Genomic DNA, 21068 nt, shown 5'->3' on the forward strand with positions numbered 1-21068 from the left:
TTGTTCATGATTTGTTGAAGTGGATTAAAAAGAAAGACGCCAGGCCACCCCATAATTTTTTTCTGGTAATTTTTAAAATCTAAATATTTTTCAGTATTTTTTTAAATGTTAATTTTAGCTCGAATTAATTACTATGCACGATTAAAAACATATTAAACATTATTGTATGTGGTTGACTATGGTTTATGACAGTAGTAAAACATTAAAAAGACAAACTGTATTTTATCCAAACCATAATTCAGGTCGACGGAAGTGACCTTAGTAAGTTCCTTTTGGCTTCAGCCTCCATTTGGCTTTGAACGTGTGTAAGTTTGTTCCAGTGAATAATAATAAACATTTGTTTAGATATCGGTTTTAAACGAATAATGTTTTTCTTTTCTAACTCTTGATGATTTATGCTTAGGTTATATAACATTAATTATCCCGTTAAACCCTTAATTTTTTGTGCAGTAACAATTTACGGCATTTTATAGTAAACTAACCAGTTATCGATAACAACACGTGCGTGATTGCCTTTGGCACGGAATAAAAAACTGAAAGGGGAAATTATTTTAAAACCATGAACCTAAAATCGACATAGTATTTTAAACATAAAACTGGTTTTTTTTACAAAACATTTTCATTTTTTGGATGTTTGTAATATTAAAATGTTTGTAAAATGCAGATATGAAGTGGCGTAACCAGACTTCAGGGTAATCTATCGTTTTGGGTACGTAAAATCGCCCGCGGCTATTAATGTACGAAAACGTTACCTCATTGTCAAGGCTGTAATAGAAGTATATTGTGATATGTTTGTGTCAAATATTATAGATAAATGAATAATAAACCTAAATCAATGGCTAAATATATCAATATAGGCCAGAAATTAACTTTAAACAGCAGTGCCTGCAAGCAAGATTTGCTATATAAACAGCGGCCATTTGTAAAATAGAGTGACTTCAGCCTGAATCTTGCGCTATATGTCAATAAAAATAAAACTTTAACAAGATGGCTGCTATAGTAAATGAGCATGGTTGCATCTGTTGGAAACATCGCTGGTGTTCATTTATTACTGAAAAGTTTTAATTCAATTGTTTAAAAACAGGTACATAAATGAAACAAGGAAACATTTTTGTATTTTTCAAAACATAAATCCTCCTCAAAATGTGAAATAATTATTAAAATGTAAGGAGTCACCTGTTTTTCACATTACTATTCGCGGGCGATTTTACGTACCTAAAACGATAGATTACCGACTTCCGTAATATGGGGGGGGGGGGAAGTATTTTCCCATGAAAAATGTCATGTGCTGTCATGCTTTTTTTTTTTTTAACAATTTCTGCAACCTTTGCAAAGGCAGTACCCCCCCAACCTAAAACACCTACTCAAAATACAACCTTCCCCCTACTCAAGATAGCAAGTTTCTTCCAGGCATAGCCCCGAACGCCCCTGAAGATAGTCTACCACCCACGAATGAAATACAATTTATAGGCTATAGAAAATATACTATATCATCCTCCCCCCCCCCTCTGGAAAGAGGTCTGGGAGAAATGCTGGATAGCAATTTAAAAATAAAAAATCTTCAAAATATTTAGATCTAGGCCTTCATGCTTGCAAACTTAATTGCTGAAAACAGTGTTTTTCAAAACAGATACTCTATTTGGATTTATGCACCTGCACATAAAATGTTCACTTTAAGGCTCACACACACTCCAGTGTCATGCTCTTTTTAAAAATCTTGCATGGTATGCACATTTTTATACCACCTGATGAAGTGACCTAGGGTTAGACTTGGTGGCTAAACTTAACCAATCGACACAGCTAAAAGGTTAAAGGCATATTCAATCTTCACTGTTGATAATCTTCTTAACCAGACATTGTTTGATGATATTTTAAAAAAATTGATAGATAGAACAATATCTTTGGAAGCTTTGTGGGTAATATTTTTGCGAAATTCGTTTTCGATAATTTAAGCCTCAGCAAAGTATGCAAATGGGATCTCCTGGGGGGGGGGGGGAATTTTTATACGAGTGTTCGATAATGTAATTGTTTTTAAAAAAGGGGTGCTAGGTTACAGGTAGTTAGCTAAACGCACACATTGCTGGCTAAATGAACGTCAATGCTAACCCTGTCCCTAACCCCAACCCAAGTCCAACCATACGCCTAACCCTAATTTCTAACCATAAAATTAGTCGAGTTTACATTACTACTAACAACCCAACATACCGATTTTATGAAAGTCTATTATCGGACATTGGTATCTAAAATCATCCCTACTTGGGTTTACATGTACCACTAAAATTAGCTAAAGAACAATTCTAAGGAAGTTGTTATTTATGATTTTTTAAACTTTTATATGAAAACAAAACTAACAGAATTATGATACCTCAGTGACATGTAAAATACAGATTTTAATTCTCTTTTTTTTTGGGAATGAAAATTGTAGGCTTTTACTTCAAAGCATGTATTTTGATATCAGTTTAGCTGAATCTATATAATTTTGTAAAATAAAATTTTTAGTTGAATTCCTCGATTGTTTTTTTTTTCAATCTTAAAATGGCAGATAAAATATCTTTTGAAACTTTTTATTTGCATTTATCCCTCAGTTGTCGTTACCCCTAATTAAACACTAAAGATGTCCGGAGGTCTTGATGTGCTCTCTCTTAAAGAGGAGGATATGTTAAAAACACTTGCTGCTGGTGTTCACCTTGGTTCAACCAATGTGGATTTCCAGATGCTCCAGTATGTTTTCAAAAGGAAGCCTGACGGTATGTTCAAAGAATTTTGTCTTTAATTTGTAATGCATGCTTGTTATGAAATTTTTGAACTTATATTTGTAAATTGGATCTTCTTTCAGGTATTTACATTATAAACTTGAAAAAGACATGGGAAAAGCTGCTGTTAGCTGCCAGAGCCATCGCAGCTATTGAAAATCCAGCTGATATTTGTGTCATTTCTGCTCGTCCCTATGGTCAGAGAGCTGTGCTTAAGTTTGCATCATCAACTGGATCTACTCCTATTGCTGGTCGCTTCACCCCTGGAACCTTCACCAATCAGATCCAGGTAAATCTTTTTGTGTTCAGTAATGAATGGCATCTGTTTAATCTTAGTTAATAAAACACTCATTGGTTAATTGTATTTTTTAAATAACTCTATAGGCTGCTTTCCGTGAGCCTCGCTTGTTGGTTGTAACTGATCCACGAATTGATCATCAACCAGTCACTGAAGCTTCTTACGTCAACATCCCAGTAATTGCTTTCTGCAACACTGATTCACCATTGCTTCATGTTGACATTGCCATCCCTTGTAACAACAAAGTAAGTTTATTAAAATTCATTTCAATGACAAATTAGTTTGATTTGTATGAGCAACACTAATGCTTTTTAGAGTGTGTAGCTTCTTACAGTTAGTAAGGCAACCAGAAAAATTTGTTTCCATTGTTATAAAATGTCCCAAAAATAACTTAAAATGACACCTGAGATAGAGACTGCACTTTCCTTGCATGCCCCTCCCCTCCCCCAAATGTAACATTAAATAGCAAGACACAATTTGAAAGGCATTTTTTTTTGGGTTGTCGACTTAATTTTAGAAAAGTTGTTGGCTTAACAACTAAGCTCACCTAGATCAATCATACAGGTTTTTAAAAGTAATCTTCTCGTTCTAGATTTTACAAAAAGTTATTGACAATTGTCATAGCACAAACAAAATTTTATTAGAGGTTGTTACCTTAGATTTTTGAATGATGTGGCGTTTTTAATCATAGTTTTTAAAAAAAAAATAAATCATGTATGATTAATGTAGCTGATTATGATTATTATGCTATGTTTTTTTAGTAATATAAAATTGGTATTAAAAATGTGGCAAAAATACTGCAAGATACAATCAGTATCCACCCATTACAGAAAATATGTGATCTTATTACCTTACAAAAATTGAACAAGTCAGCCCTGCTGCTTTTAATGGTTTTAATAGATTTTTAATTCATCTTTCTTTTATCCTGATTTCTTATTGCACAGTTTGGTTGAATTGAACCATTGGTTATTTATTGCTCATGTTATTGTTTCAAGGGCCCCCAGTCAATTGGCTTGATGTGGTGGCTTCTGGCCCGTGAAGTTTTACGCCTTCGTGGAACAATTTCACGTGATCATCCTTGGGAGATTATGCCAGATCTGTTCTTCTACCGTGATCCTGAAGAGGTTGAGAAGGAAGAAAAGGAGGCATTGGAGAGAGCTAAGGAGGAACTTCCAGTGACACAACCTGATTGGAATCCTGAAGCTGGTAAGTTAGAAAATCTGTTGCTAGTGATACACTTTTATCACTTTTCATTTTCCCATCACTTTACTTAAAGTTATCCATGATTTTAAATCTTCAGGTATTCCTGGTGCTCCTGATGTTAGTGACTGGGCTTCTGAAACAGTAGTACCAAATGTTCCATTGCCTCCTACATTTGCTTCAACAACTGATGAAACTTGGAGTGTACCCAAGATGGAGGATTGGGCAGCTGTGCCTCAAGCCCAGGAACCAGTAGAGGGAACACCCAACTGGGGTGGTGCTACAAGTGAAAGCTGGGACTAAGCTTCTGTGCTCTGGCTGCATTTTATTTGTAAACTAAGAATTCTTGTTCTTAATGGAAATTTAATGGAACATTAAAGTAAATGTTAAAACATCTGAGTAGTGTTTCTTTGTTCACTGGCAGGTTAATTTTTGTGTGCTTTATTTTTAAAGCATCAGTTGCATTAAATTTAATTAAATGTTGATTCTGTTTGAATGTAAAGAGTATATTGATGTTTTTTGAAAGTGGGTCAGTCTTAAACATACTTTAAGCCTTTGTATACGTTCCTGTATCTATTTTGTGGTGTGGCCCTGGTGTTGTATACGTCTGTGAGAGATTAATTTATTTTCTTAAAACTCCGTTCACTTAACTGCTTAAAGTTCTGTGTTCACTTTTTATAATGATATATTGAGCCAAATATGGTTACCGATATTCATTTTATTCAGTAACTAATTCAGGGATAGCTTGTAAATAATATGCTGTTTTCAAATGTCTTCAAATTGTACTAAGAAATGAAAGGTCAGCTTACATTTTAATGTTACAAAAGTTTATAACTGCATTGATGGATGATGCCACCATGACATTATTGTGACATTTTATTTTGTGAAACTACAAAAGGCATTTAAACTTAATGAATGCAGACAGTTGGCTATTACCTCTACGTTGCGGGAACAAAGTTCTTTTCTAAGAATAGACCTATAGGAAAAATTCAGAAAGAACATTCTTAGTGTTTTTTTCAGCAAATTGTCAATCCCATTACCCACGAAGGAAACTAGTAGTTAAATGCCCTCGTTGGCTGCTGCTATCATCTTGTGTTGAAATAGATGGGGAAATCCCTCCTTAACATCTGGCAGACGGAGCCACAGAATGTGGACAACTGGGTGAGGAGCCACTTGGGAGTTCCTGCCGACAGATGACTTCCTTGATTCTAACGACAGGAAGTCTAACATTGGTACCACTTATTGTCAGACGTAATTACATCTGAATTATATGGCATTTCAGTTTATGGGACTAAGATAGTACTCAAGTTATCCTGAATTTTAAACATTTACTACTAGCGTATTAAATAATACTAGAATCTAGTAATAGTTAATTGGTATAGCCACATGATTCTCCGTCTGAATTGATTTTGCCGAAAGCTTGGTTTTACCCGATTAAAGTTCTTAAACATCAGTAGCTCACATGGAATACTGGATAGGTCCTCATAGTGTTACACACAATCGATAAAGAGAAACCTGTTTTAAGACAATAAACCGACATATACACATAAGGGTCCATAAATAAAAAAAAAATAGTAAATTGAATGATTTTCATAGATAAAATTAGAATACAAACTTTTACTAAAGTATAAGTTAGTATAACAAGCATTTAGATAACACGATACAAAAAGAAAAACACAAATCCACGAGGTCGAACTTGTCACCGCCCACTTACAATCGTAGTTTCATTCAATTTTCTCTGGGGATGGAGACTGTTTAAATTATTATATAAATTGTAAACCTATGGGAAAGAACTAGACAACTTTCTGTTATTGAAGAAATCAAGAAAAGAAAATGGGATAGGGAATACCCTACGCAAACCCCCCAACCAACATTACCAGGCAGGCGTTAAGTTGGAACCGGGCACGCGCAAAAAATAGGTCGATCAAGCGACCTTGAAGCTGACACTACAACGATGGGCAACATCTGGAGTCAAAATATGGCAGAGGACTCTGGAGATATTTGGTTGGCGGCCCATACCCCTGGGGTGACTTGAAATTTTCGGGGGGGGGGGGGGGGGGGGGGCGGAATAAAACTTCCGGGTAGTGGGGGGGGGGGGGGGCAGAACCCCATGAAAAGATGCCTGGAAGAAACTCAGATGTCAGAATTAAATGCTTATTACTTAAATACCGTCACAACTTTAATTGCTTCCCAGTTTTTCGTAGGTTTTGGATTATCATTCTTATTAGTTTTTTCTTGGCGCCAGTGTTTTGATTCATTTTTAATGCAGCGCTTTTAGTTTCCTATTTCCCTTTAGACAAATAATTTAGTTTTAATTATTTTATTGCTTTTTACGATTTAGAAACATTAAAATGCTCCAAAGTTAAAGCATTACAATATTACAACACATCAAAGTTTGAACACCTAGATTCAGCATGTAATCAGCATGTCTACCATTTGGATTTTGTCAGTCGGCCTTTAGTCCATGTCGGCTGGATGACAAGTCGGCATTTGGGATTGCATTATGGTATGCCGTCATTTTGTCTGGAGTTAGTGACGGCTATTAAGGGCAGATAATTTAGTATTAAACGATTTGAAACGAAGGGGAGGTAACAATTTCTGATTGATCTTTTCTTTGTCTGAAAACGGCTGCTTTCACTTGGGCAGGAGGGAGTAGTGTTGAATTCACAAATTACGGATTGCTGATAAGCAGAAAATAAAACAGCTAGATGGCGGCGTATACTACGTCGCGGGTCAGCTTGTTACTGAATATTTTGGCTTCCGTCTTTTAAGAGCTGTATTGTGTTTTGACAGTGAGATTGGTTAAACTAATTGAAATTTTAAGGATATCGAAAGTTTAAGAACATTTAAACTCAAGAGCAATTGTTTTATTTTTAGATCAAAATAATTTTTATTAAATTAAAAGAAAATTGTTCTAGCTCAATCCACACTTTAAGTCGGTTAAAAAAGAGTAAATTTGAACCCTTTGATAATCGTTACTTTCTTGTTCCCTGGAGGCGTTTGAAGGGGACAGAACTCTCGTCTCATTAAAGAGACAACTACTTCCTGTGTTAATGACTTATGTCTCGTGGGCTTTAAAGGCGAGGGGCTAACCTCGAAATTATTTACTACTTTAAATACGAAGAATGGTCGCAAGATAGCTATTATACTCTGTGTGAAATCTTTATTTTAAGTTAATTAACACACGCAAACTGGTGTCGATAACTAGTTACTAGAAAATTCAGTGTACCCCCAACAACCCTATCTTCAATTTTCATAAAAATATAGACTCCTTAAAATAACGGAACAAAATTACACGATATACCTTCAATTACCAAAATTCAAACCTAAATTAAAAGCTTCCTCATCACTTTTTTAAGAGTAAAAAATTATATAACGTTACTTTTAAACATCATTCCTCCTTCATTTAGATTTTAGCACATCAACACTGAATACAGCCCCCCCCCCCTTCCTCAACACATAACTGCCTGACGCCAGGGGTAGAGACACAAATTACATTTTAGTTTGTTTTTCTAAAGGAGGTTATTGGCCACTTGGGGCTGTGAGCTTTTAATCCGGTTGCCTGGTTGCTGCTGTATTCAAAACTTTGTTGTGGCTTGTGGTCAAATATCAGGACTACCACGAGTTTACCATGAGCGATGTTTTGGTTAAACCTTAAGGTTACCACGAGTTTACCATGAGCGATGTTCTGGTTAAACCTCAAGGTTACCACGAGTTTACCATGAGCGATGTTCTGGCTAAACCTTAAGGTTACCACGAGTTTACCATGAGCGATGTTTTGGCTAAACCTTAAGGTTACCACGAGTTTACCATGAGCAATGCTTTGGCTAAACCTTAAGGTTACCACGAGTTTACCTTGAGCGATGTAGTAAAAACTAAAGGTTACCACGAGTTTACCATGAGCGATGTAGTAAAACGTAAAGGTTACCACAAGTTTACCATGAGCGATGTTTTGGTTAAACCTTAAGGTTACCACGAGTTTACCATGAGCGATGTAGTAAAACCTAAAGGTTACCACGAGTTTACCATGAGCGATATAGTAAAACCTTAAGGTTACCACGAGTTTACCATGAGCGATGTTTTGGTCAAACCTTAAGGTTACCACGAGTTTACCATGAGCGATGTTTTGGGCAAACCTTAAGGTTACCACGAGTTTACCTTGAGCAATATTTTGGTTAAACCTTATGGTTACCACGAGTTTACCATGAGCAATATTTTGGTTAAACCAAGAAATTACCACGAGTTTACAATGAGCGATGTTGACTTGTGTGTTAAAACATCACTAATATTACATCAGTAGCGATATTTACTGAACTTTTGTCCATATAACAGTTGTATCGATGTATTGTGTTTTTAAAGCTAAATTTCATGTTTGTTATGGAATTATTAAATTAAAACTAGACAAGCATGAAAATAAAACGGTACACGTTTTTTTAAAAGTGGTAGACATTAGTTTACAGATTTTTTTTAAATTTAAACTATAAAGATCGTCAAATGTTCAGAATTTGATAATAGAAAAGTTTGAGCTTAATTTGGACAGTCTGTAACATGTTTACGCTATTCATGTACCAGCAGTTACGCAATGTGGATATTTTAATGGTATAAAATAGCTGGAGTTTGTTTTTACGATTAGCGCTGTGGATGCGTCTGGACTATTACCCCGTCCCACATTTAGTGAAAGTAGATACAAATTGTTGATCTATCTTTTGGGCGTCTCTGGTACCACAAGCCCCGCCCCCACACTTTTAAGTTTTAGAGTAGGTAAATAAATTACTTGTATCTTATGGGTGCTTCTCTGGTATCACTAGCCCCCCCCCCCCCCCACAGATAAAAAGGTAGATAAAACACTTTTATTTTATGAGTGTCGCGGATACAGTGTTCCAGACTTTATCCCCGGGGGGGGGGGGGGGGGACCGTTTTCCGGGGGCGGCGAACACTGGTAAAACTATATGTTTTCTATAAAAATTCCATTTCTTTCGAAGAGATGCCGGGAAGAAACTCAGCTCGGATATCACGCGACAATAGTTTTCAAGACTCGTTAACACACGCTCAAATGCAATTAGCACAGAATTTCGTGAATTATTTCCCCTTCACAAACTATCAGTCCAGGATAGGTCACTGTCTTCCAAGCGAGCCGGTAGATTTTCTTACACGGGAATTTCTCAATGAATGATAAATAACATTTTTAAAGGGTGATTTGGGAGATGGTTTAATGCATGATCTATAACTTTCTTTTGTGTGGCTGGGAGTTGTTTCATTCAATTGTTCCACGTTTTGATTTATTGTACTTTGACAAATTCAGTTAAAGTAACGCTCCGTAACCAAAAGCTTTTTAAAGCGATTGAAATTTTTTGTCACTGCTAAACGATATTTTAGGCTACAAGATGGCGCTCCCAGTGTTCACAATGTTCAAAATTTCCCTCCCGTCATCTCAGTGGCGTCACCAGTTCGGGCGCCACCCGGTGCGGTAACTGAAAGTGTCACCCCACTGTCCCACACAATGTTTGCATTTTTAGTTTGGTGTCACCCCTCCCCCTACTACTTTACTATTTTGATTGTATGAAGCATTGTTGCGACTGTAAATTTTACACTTTTTTGATATGATGTCTTAGAGAAAAAAGAATCTCGCTCTTCACATAGGGATCGTCCAAATATTTATGTAAATTTTAGTCTATATTTGTCCATTTATTATCGACCTAAATAATTACATCAAGTCAGACACCTCCCCACCTAAGTCTTTAACCTTAAATCTGGACGTACTATATTTCTATAGTTTGTGATAATCTATGGCTCTATCGGGTAGGAAGGGGTGTGCCCATAGTTTTGAAGATCGTGTACGTAGGCTAGGAAGTAATGTGGATTGATCAGACTTAACCTGGATTAGAGTTTTCACAGATGGCTCAGCTGAAGATGCCACAAAAAATGGCGGGGCTGGCATCCTTATTGAATGGCCAAGCGGAGAAAGCCTGGAAAAGGCAATAGCCACAGGCAGCCTATCCGACAATTTTAGGGCAGAAAAAGAAGCTTTAGAACATGCAGCAAACCTCCTGTCAGAACACCCTGAATCACCGAATAGTCAGATTTTATTTCTTACAGATGCCAAATCAGTCCTGCAATCCCTACAAAATCCAGAGTCCTATACTCAATCACTTAGGACAGCACTAGAAAGGCTATTAAATACCCGCAGCAGAATTGTGCTGCAGTGGATCCCGGGCCACTGCCAGATCCAGGGTAATGAGATTGCAGACCAGCTGGCAGAAATTAGGGGAAAGAAACCACAACTGGAAATTTCGCTACACCCAAAAGAAATAAAAAGAATAATAAAAAACAAACAAACGCAAATGTGGTCTGTCACACACCCTCACTACATTAAAGACGACGGCTATTATAATTTAACACGAAAACAACAATACAATCTTTCGACTTAGAACAGGCCACAACAGACTAAATCAACACATGCACAGAAAACTGAAGGTTGGGTGTAGCGAAATGTGCCCTTGTGGCAAGGCCCCGGAAAACACGGAGCACGTACTCCAGGAATGTACTTTGTATAGCCAGGCACGAGTCAGACACTGGCCCCAGCCCACCCCACTCAGGGAAAAATTATATGGGGCACCTGACAAACTGGAGACCACAGTCCGGTTTGTCCACGAAGTTGGACTTGTTGTCTGAATCCTCCACCATATTCACAATTAAGAACGAAGAAGAAGAAGAAGATCAGATTTAACGACATATACCAAACAAAAAATAGAATAAAAAATCAGACCCACTTTTCTGACTATACTACTGTTCTATCCATTACATTACTAATTTTCAATGTACTGTATTTTCTTAACACTTTTTATTTTCGATTTTTACTCTGTGTCTAAAACCCACCAAATCCTTTCAACATGAAAATAAGCGTTGGTTTTTTCAAGTAATAAAAAAAACCCAGCAAGTTAAAGAAGACGTGAAAAACTTTTTAATAAAAGAACTTTAAGCTTTATTTAACACTCAAGAGCTGTGACTAAAAGGTTGAAAGTTATTGTTTAAAAAAAAAACACGGAGAAAACCTACTACGTACCAGGAAGGAAATGTATGAAATATAAAAAATTTAAAGATTTGAAGACTTTATTTACTATAAGAGAGAAAACAATGTGTTTTGTATACAGCAAACTACATTAGCGTACACTCTAACTACCGGAAGAAAGTGTTTTATTATTTAAAAAAAAAAACCATGATTATCGTTACATGAAAATAAATTTCACAAATTTTGTTTAAAAAAAATTAAAAGTATTTTTATAAAGGTAATTTAAAAATATTTTAGCAAAATAAACAGCACAAAACGAATGAAATACAAACAAATTGTCACCTTTTTTTTGTCGTTGTATTTTTTCGATCATATAATCATACCCAGGTTCACTAACCACAAATATGTTCATATTATCATACCTCATCACAGACATCTTGTTGCCTATAGTTTTTTTTAAACAAAATATATGATTACGTGAGCAACAAAAAATTAACAGAACAACACAAACGGGGGTGGACTGGCTGTGTCTAAGAGCCCCGGAAAATTTTAAAAAGGCCCCCAACCCCAGATAAAAATTTTCAATGTACATTTTTTCTCCTCTAAAGCCTGAATTATACGCTTGGTACGAAGGAATGGAAATGGTACAATTGAGAAATACCATCAAATTATTTAAAAAAATCCAAACACTAATAGGATTATTACAGCACCTGGGGCCCATCGTGATTATTTCCTGGGGCCCACCGAGACCTTTGGGGCTCACTGGGATTATTATCCTGAGGGCACCGGGATTTTTTCCTTTGGGGCCCACCGGGATTATTTCCTTTGGGGCCCACCGGGATTATTTCCTGAGGCTACAGAGACCTTTGGGGCCCACCGGGATTTTTTCCTGAGGCTACAGAGACCTTTGGGGCCCACCGGGATTATTTCCTGAGGCTACAGACACCTTTGGGGCCCACCGGGATTATTTCCTTTGGGGCCCACCGGGATTTTTTCCTGAGGCTACAGAGACCTTTGGGGCCCACCGGGATTATTTCCTGAGGCTACAGACACCTTTGGGGCCCACCGGGATTATTTCCTTTGGGGCCCACCGGGATTTTTTCCTGAGGCTACAGAGACCTTTGGGGCCCACCGGGATTATTTCCTGAGGCTACAGACACCTTTGGGGCCCACCGGGATTATTTCCTTTGGGGCCCACCGGGATTTTTTCCTGAGGCTACAGAGACCTTTGGGGCCCACCGGGATTATTTCCTGAGGCTACAGAGACCTTTGGGGCCCACCGGGATTATTTCCTGAGGCTACAGACACCTTTGGGGCCCACCGGGATTATTTCCTTTGGGGCCCACCGGGATTTTTTCCTGAGGCTACAGACACCTTTGGGGCCCACCGGGATTATTTCCTTTGGGGCCCACCGGGATTTTTTCCTGAGGCTACAGAGACCTTTGGGGCCCACCGGGATTATTTCCTTTGGGGCCCACCGGGATTTCCCCCCGTAGACCGACGGGCCAGTCCACCCATGGACACAGAAAATGTAGTTGTATCAGCTCTATAGCACATCTCAGAAGAACGCCAGCCAACCAAACGTTATCGCCCAACTTGACTCCGTCTATTGACAGACATATGTATTCACATGTCTCGATTGTACTTTTATTTTACTCTATTCACTCAATTAACCGAATCAACTGACAAGTCACTTCCCTAGAACCAGACTGATCTAATTCCATTCTCTGCTTTTTATCGAGATTTTTACACCATTTTTTTTTCTAGAAAAGTGGAGTTAGAACATTCTGGTTCTATGGAAGCGAATAATATCCACAAGTCCGGAAACTATTTATATTTTATTGTTTTCACTTAATTAGCAGTCACGTGTTCGTGTGGCCAGATTGTATTTAATAATAGTGTTTCAAATAAATAATGCTATTGCGTGGCGAGTTGATTAAGTGTCGGCTTATTAAGCGTCTGGCTGACCAGACGGAAATGACATTTAAAAAAAAAAGTAAATTTTTTTTTGTTTCATTGCTCTCTTCCAGTCCTTGTTTTGAAGTAAAAATTTCTCGTTTGTTGGAATTTTTTTACCAGTTCTTGTTTTTCTTTTATGTAACAATGTCTTATTTTTAAAAGTTAAATTCTATTCCATGTTTTTTTTTCAGAAACCGCTTCCTGTTTGATAGAATAAGTACTCCGCGTGTGAAGTGTTTCTTTCGGACATTTTTCTTCGGGGTGGGCTCTTGAAATTTCGGGGTGGGGCGTGACAGACTTTAATTTCCGGGGGGCGGATCCTAGTAAAAGTATATGCTTTGTATACAAATTCTATTACGGCCGAGGTGGGTGGGGAGCGGAAGAAGTGCTTCGAGGGGGGGGGGGGGGGGAGTGCCACCGAAGATATGCCTGCACGAAACTTTGTGAATGTATGTGTGAAAGAGTGTTTGCGTGTGTGTTTGTGTGTGCTTGAATAGTGTGTTTCTGAGTTATGTCTGTTTTATCATCATTTTCCCGTTCGTGCCCAAGACACACGGGGCTGATGAAATAGAGTTAATTTATTTCAAGCTCGAGACTTTCGGGTTAGCAGCCTACCGCTTGACCATAACATCACTCATATTTGTTTATATGTCGATATTTAAACAAATCTGCCTGGTTTTTTAAACGTGTGCTGCTGTTTATGAACACATTTAATAAAAAGAGAGAATTATGTGTAATAATAAAAAAAAAATTCATAAAAAACGTTTTAATAACAAGCTTTTATGTAATGATGCACTAAAAAGTAGAAAATAAATTATAGACTACTATTTAAATAACTATAAAGAAAAGCGTGGGTCACTTTAGTATCTATTGGATACCTTTACTAATGTTAAGGAAGACACCCACGCTTTTCTTTATAGTTATTTAAATAGTAGTCTATAATTTATTTTCTACTTTTTAGTGCATCATTACATAAAAGCTTGTTATTAAAACGTTTTTTATGAATTTTTTTTCAGTACTTTACATGTTTTATCTACAATAGAGTTACATGACTAAAAACCACTGCGCGCCTACTGAACATCACGTTCAGTAGGCGCGCAGTGGTTTTTGAACGCAGCCAATACGTGGTCGTGATGGCGCAGCTATTGATGACGCGTGTGGTGTGGTTGGCTAGACATGCCTACTAATTCGGTCCAAATTTTAATTAATTCATAAAAAATTAATTAGGCATCCAATTAAGTCAAATTTAGATTCAGATTGCATTGTCTTCATGTCTTGACCCACGTGCCAACTGTGAATCGTGTCGGTCAAGTAGAACTGTCCGAATTTTCACTCCTGCGTTTCCGTCTAGACAGACTGTCGACAGACTGACGACAGAGGAAGTGAGTTAAATAAAAGCTTGTAATAACATCTCCGACTTGAGTTATATTTTGGTACGTGTTTTTGTTTCACGTAGCTGTGTTCGGGTGTGTGATCTTTGGCCGTTTTATTTTACCCCCGTGTGCTGAGTACGGACGTCATTTAAACTCTGGGACGTGTACATTTTGACCATTGACAGACGACTGCCTTCAGTTTAAAAAAAAACTAATTACATTTAAACCTCACATGAAAAAATAATTAAAAGTCAGTATTTTTTTCAATAAATGATGTTTAGATTTTTAAATTTAAATGTCAGTTATAGCAAAAAAAAAATTTAAATATCATTTTTAGAAAAAAAAATACAATATAAAAATCAGTTAAAGAAAAAAGTTAAATTTCGAAACATTATTGACTTAAAATGCAGCAAAAAAAATAAATAAAAATAAATCGATGACAAACTAACAAATATATGCCAGATCAAAACTTCCCTTCAGAAAACCTCGTCTGCAGAAAAAAAGTTCATATTATTCGATGACGTGAAATAAATCCATCCCAGCCACACAAACACACACACATACACATACACAAAAGATAACAGAGGTCCAAAATTGAGGTCTATTCCAGGCACGCCATAAGCCAGTCCGTAATTTCAACTTACCTCCCCCCTCCCTTCTTTTAAAGAACAGCTAGATCTAGTAAAAAAAAACCCCAAAGCGTGCGTGACAGCCACAGTAATATCTATTTTTAGCAACCCTCGTCCAATGACATAACAGGTAATTAAATCTTGTTTCTATAACAACAGCACTTCATGTTCGCATCTCATTCGTGTTGGGCCATTACATCATCCTGGACTGCTGAGAATTTTTTTTGTGATCTAAAAAATTTGGAATTTTTTATTTTCTAGATAGTTCTTCGGACAAAAAGAGTGCAGACTTTTCTGCAGAATGCCGGACTTTAAGAGGATTTTTTTTATTTTAAACAGCAGCATCCATCTCCTTCTATCTACTATTTCTTTTTCTCTTGGGAGCAGGAATCGAATATGGACTATCATGCATCTGCGCTTTATTTAATTTGTTTCCAGCGTCATTTCTAATAAAACAATTATAATTTTTTTTAATAACACGCTTTTAAAATGCAATGAAAATAAGAAAATTTGTTTCAAAAACTTGATTTGTTTAATAATAACTTTTGGTCGCTCATGAGATCTCTTACATATTTTAGCGACCAAATTTGAGTTACAAGATATGCCACAAATCCACAAATAAACAAACGGACATCGCGAACTAAATGCTAGTAAAAATAGATAACAATTAGCGAACAGGTAAACAATGAACCCTAGAAGTGGCATTAACCCCAGGCACCTCGATGTATCTCCAGAGCTTTCGATTTCCTTAGCAAGGTCAAGGTTTCTCCTAATTAACGTCACTGTAATATATGGTCAATTAGATCAGCGTTATAAATAACTTTTAGCAGTTCAGGAAAGGGCTTAATTAGTAAGTGTAGTAGCTTTTTAAAACAGACAGCAGATGAAGTAGAGCTTGTCTATTTCTCTGTATTCTGTCTAGGCTGGGCTAGTTGCAGTGTGTTTATTTTCACCAACTCAAACTATCACAGATTGTTGCAATTGTAGACGTCAAATTTTGTTGATTTTTTTTTTCAAGACTTTCGGGCTGGTAAGCTTTTTTTTTCCAATCCACCATGCCGTCGTCTAAATTAAAATTAGAGCTGTCCATTTTAATTAGTGTTTCCATTTTAATTAGAGCTGCCCGTAAAGGCAGTCACTTTTCTATGCAGTGTCCGCCTTTGTATGAACCTCCACATACAAAACACAGGTTTCCCTTCGACCACGCTGGTATCTAAATCATAAAAGATAACTAGAGTAACTCTGGCATCTAGATCCCCACAGTTGCCCTGCTGAAAGAAAATCTTAGATATTCTTGACCAAGGCTGAAAACATTGGCTCACCGAAGGTCCATTATAATCAGGCGATTAGTGTAAATCTTAATTAGAGCTGCCCAAAAAGGCAGTCACTTTTCGATAGAAAATCCTCCTTTGTATGAACCTCCACATACAAAACACAGGGTACCACGCTGTCATCTAAATCTTAATTAGAGCTGCCCATCTTAATTAGAAATGCCCATCTTAATTAGCTTAAAAAAAAAGGGGGGGGACGTTGACGTGTAATTTTTGTTGTTTTGGTTTTGTATCGCTAAGCCCTAAGCTAAATCTTGATCCTGTCCCAATTCTTATTCTGACTCTAATCCTTATCCTGACCCCGGTATTCACGCAAACTACTTCTAGCACCCATTCTGTACTGTATTGTCCTGCCCTAACGTAGTGGCGACACTATACTGTCCTACAAGCGTTTTGAGATAAGTAAAGACTTCTTTTATCCAATGTGACAGACGCCCATCAACCCATGTGTCTGACGTCCATCAGCCCATGTGACAGACGTCCAATGTGGTCCCTCAAAGCCTGTGACAGACGTCCATCAGCCCATGTGACAGACGTCCCTCAACCCCTGTGACAGACGTCCCTCAACCCCTGTGACAGACGTCCATGAACCAATGTGGTCTCTCAACCCCTGTGACAGACGTCTCTCAACCCCTGTGACAGACGTCCATCAACACCTGTGACAGACGTCCCTCAACCCCTGTGACAGACGTCCATGAACCAATGTGGTCTCTCAACCCCTGTGACAGACGTCCATCAACCCCTGTGACAGACGTCCATCAACCCCTGTGACAGACGTCCATCAACCCCTGTGACAGACGTCCATCAACCCCTGTGACAGACGTCCAGCAACCCCTGTGACAGACGTCCATCAACCCCTGTGACAGACGTCCCTCAACCCCTGTGACAGACGTCCATCAACCCCTGTGACAGACGTACATCAACCCCTGTGACAGACGTCCATCAACCCCTGTGACAGACGTCCCTCAAAACGTGTGACAGACGTCCATCAACCCCTGTGACAGACGTCCATCAACCCCTGTGACAGACGTACATCAACCCCTGTGACAGACGTCCATCAACCCCTGTGACAGACGTCCCTCAAAACGTGTGACAGACGTCCATCAACCCCTGTGACAGACGTCCATCAACCCCTGTGACAGACGTACATCAACCCCTGTGACAGACGTACATCAACCCCTGTGACAGACGTCCCTCAAAACGTGTGACAGACGTCCATCAACTCCTGTGACAGACGTCCATCAACCCCTGTGACAGACGTACATCAACACCTGTGACAGACGTCCATCAACCCCTGTGACAGACGTCCATCAACCCCTGTGACAGACGTACATCAACCCCTGTGACAGACGTCCCTCAAAACGTGTGACAGACGTCCATCAACCCCTATGACACACGTTCATCAACCCCTATGACAGACGTCCATCAACCCCTATGACAGACGTCCATCAACCCCTGTGACAGACGTCCCTCAACCCCTGTGACAGAAGATTGTCCAGACCAGCACAACCTGTACACCCCAGCATTGAATCACGTGATGATGACACGCCCCCCCCCCCCCTCGGGACCGTCTACAACAGATACAAAGCTTTTCACTTACCTCGGATCATTTCCGCTCTCGCCATTTCTCGTTTGATTGTGTGCGGAATTTCTGCGTTTTCTGCTCATATACTCGACCGGAAAGTCAATAGGATAAATGAAGTAGAGTTGATCTGATTTTGATGAAGGGATTTATATGCCAGCCACTTTTCTATTCCAAACGTGAGTTATGGACACATCGTCCTAAATGTACTTCAACTCCTCAAGTCACGAGATCCAAACGCAAGACTTTCGGGTTACAAGTCTAGCGTTCTACGACCCGACCACCACATCCCGTGTTAGGTGTTAAGCTACTATTCTAAGATTTATTTTTGTTTCGTTTCTAAACCCTTTTCACACTTTTTCGAAAGACCCACATTCCTAGGTTACTTTTAAGACTTTCTTTCATTGAATTCAGGACACTCGTCTAGATTTTTTATCAAATCAAGCTTACATTTTCAGCGTCTAAAATATTTTGGTCTAAAACATCTCTGCACATTCCACTGAAAATATTTTCGACTCTTTCCCAATGGCGTCACTAAGTAATGCGTCACCCCCTCCCACTGTAGCATCCCGTGACGCCATGGCGCCTTCCTACACATTTGGTAGACACTACTACCATAACACTAATTACACCAATTTCACAACACTAATAGCAACTGCTGTTGTATATTTCAAAGACAATAATTTTCATTAATTATTTCTTTTCACCAATCATTTGTTTCGCAAGAAAGCCGAAAAGCTATTTTCATAACTCCACACCTCCCCGCGGCGGTCTCGGTATATTTTTGTATTAACCCTATCTCGGCCGATTAAACTTTCCCAGTATGTTTCTATATTAGCTCTATCTCTACTGGTCACAATTTATATTTCCGTATTAACCCTTTCTCATCTGGAGAGCCTTTCCCGATACATTTATGTACTAGCAATATCTCAACTGGTCAGACTTTTCCATTTTATTACTGTATTAACCCTATATCAGCTGGTCAGACTTACCCGGTATATATCTATATTAACCCTATCACAACTGGCTAGACTGGCCGCTAATCACGTCAAATCAGCGGGCGCCTGGGTGGTTTTCCGGATCTTGTTTTAATACCGTTAATACGGGAATCGCCCCGTTTTCCCCCCTGTCCAGCACTGCTGACCAGTGGGCAATTACTGGAGGTGGCCGACGAGTGCTGGGAAATCTGTTAGGTTGTGTGGGGGCTCAGCTCCGGTGATATATGCGTGTTTGGTGTGTGGGTGTGTGTGTGGGTGGGGGGGGGGGGGGGGGCGTCAGAATTAATCTGCAGGGGAGAGGGACGTTTCTGAGTGGGGGGTTTAAGGCGATTATTTTCCGGGGCTTTTATTGGGTTGAAAAAAATCATTTTCTGATTTTTATTAAAGTAAAAAAGGCTTTTGTTAACGTTAACGACCTAGTAATGAATAGTGCAGATGAATTAGAGTTCAACTTTATCTCCTTGCACTTTGGCTTATTTTATATGAACCCGTAAAACTATTGAAAACAGGGAGTTGTGTTTCAACTAAACTAGGACATTTCCTCAAAATAACTTTTTGATAAATGTTTATTCAATTTTATTTTACAGGTAGCTTGATTTTGACGGGAGTACCTGAGTACACGCAGCTCAAATGGGTACATTGCTCTAGTTGGGGAATACAAAGGCGGCTAAACACAGCTTTTTTTATTGATGAGGTGGAAGAAACTGATACATTCTACTCCAACTGTCATGGTGGTTTTAATGATGAGATAGTAAAAACAGATAAACTCTACTTCATCTGTCGTGTGATGGTCTGAAGGAGTACTATACAAAGTGAGAAAAAAACAAGTGTGTTGTATTCATATGTGTGTATCTTGTGTGTGGGTGTTTGTGTGTGTACGCAACAGTTGCGATCATTCTTACAATAACCAATGCCTATACTACACTACTTTAAAGACATAGACCTAGTAGGGTTAGCAATTTTAGTTGAGGGGTGGGGGTGGAGTGGGGGGATTAGAATATAGTATATAGGATTCAGTTGAAGACACACCGCCTACCATTACACCTCGTGTTATAACACTACTATTACTATAACGACATAAGTGTCTCGGCTTACGAACACTAACACTTTTCGTTGTCCGAACTGATTAGTCCCCGCCGCGACCTAACGACGAGCTTGTTCAAATCTAGCAGTCACTGACACGACGTTGAGACGAGCTTGTCCAAACCAAGCCGATTCCCCGACACGACGTTACGACGAGGAACCCAATACTGACCAAATTTCCAGGCACGTGACGTCCTACAATAAAGCGAGATCAAGGGAGTCGGGGTCCACTTTTATAGCGGCCTGTTTGTCATGGTACTCACGTGCTGGGCTATTATTAGCTTTTCCTCCCGGCCATTGTACAGGCTGTCGCCAGTGTGTTTTGGTTCTAGCCAGATCATGACCAGACAGGTGGGGACCAGACAGGTGGGGACCAGACAGGTGGGGACCAGACGTGACCAGACAGGTGGGGACCAGACAGGTGGGGACCAGACAGGTGGGGGACCAGACAGGTGGGGACCAGACAGGTGGGGACCAGACAGGTGGGGACCAGACGTGACCAGACAGGTGGGGACCAGACAGGTGGGGACCAGACAGGTGGGGACCAGACGTGACCAGACAGGTGAGGACCAGACAGGTGGGGGACCAGACAGGTGGGGACCAGACAGGTGGGGACCAGACAGGTGGGGACCAGACAGGTGGGGACCAGACGTGACCAGACAGGTGGGGACCAGACAGGTGGGGACCAGACAGGTGGGGACCAGACGTGACCAGACAGGTGGGGACCAGACAGGTGGGGACCAGACAGGTGGGGACCAGACAGGTGGGGACCAGACGTGACCAGACAGGTGGGGACCAGACAGGTGGGGACCAGACAGGCGGGGGACCAGACAGGTGGGGACCAGACAGGTGG

General features: G+C 39.3%; 1 protein-coding gene across 2 annotated transcripts; it reads left to right on the forward strand.

The window, feature by feature from the left end:
* Positions 1-196: 196 nt before the first annotated feature.
* LOC131931186 (small ribosomal subunit protein uS2) lies at positions 197-4647 on the forward strand. 2 transcript variants are annotated; one of them, XM_059287895.1, is made up of 6 exons: positions 197-305; positions 2586-2747; positions 2837-3042; positions 3138-3296; positions 4047-4257; positions 4352-4647. In XM_059287895.1, the coding sequence occupies exons 2-6, from the start codon at positions 2615-2617 to the stop codon at positions 4552-4554; spliced, it is 912 nt and encodes a 303-aa protein (XP_059143878.1). In that variant the 5' UTR covers positions 197-305; positions 2586-2614; the 3' UTR covers positions 4555-4647. The 2 variants fall into 2 exon arrangements, with proteins under 2 accessions (XP_059143878.1, XP_059143877.1); XM_059287894.1 differs by having other exon boundaries at positions 283-301.
* The last annotated feature ends 16421 nt before the right edge of the window (positions 4648-21068 follow it).

Source organism: Physella acuta, unplaced genomic scaffold (genome assembly GCF_028476545.2).
Source record: "Physella acuta isolate Inbredline_101_S28 unplaced genomic scaffold, ASM2847654v3 ptg001909l, whole genome shotgun sequence".
NCBI lineage: Eukaryota > Metazoa > Mollusca > Gastropoda > Physidae > Physella > Physella acuta.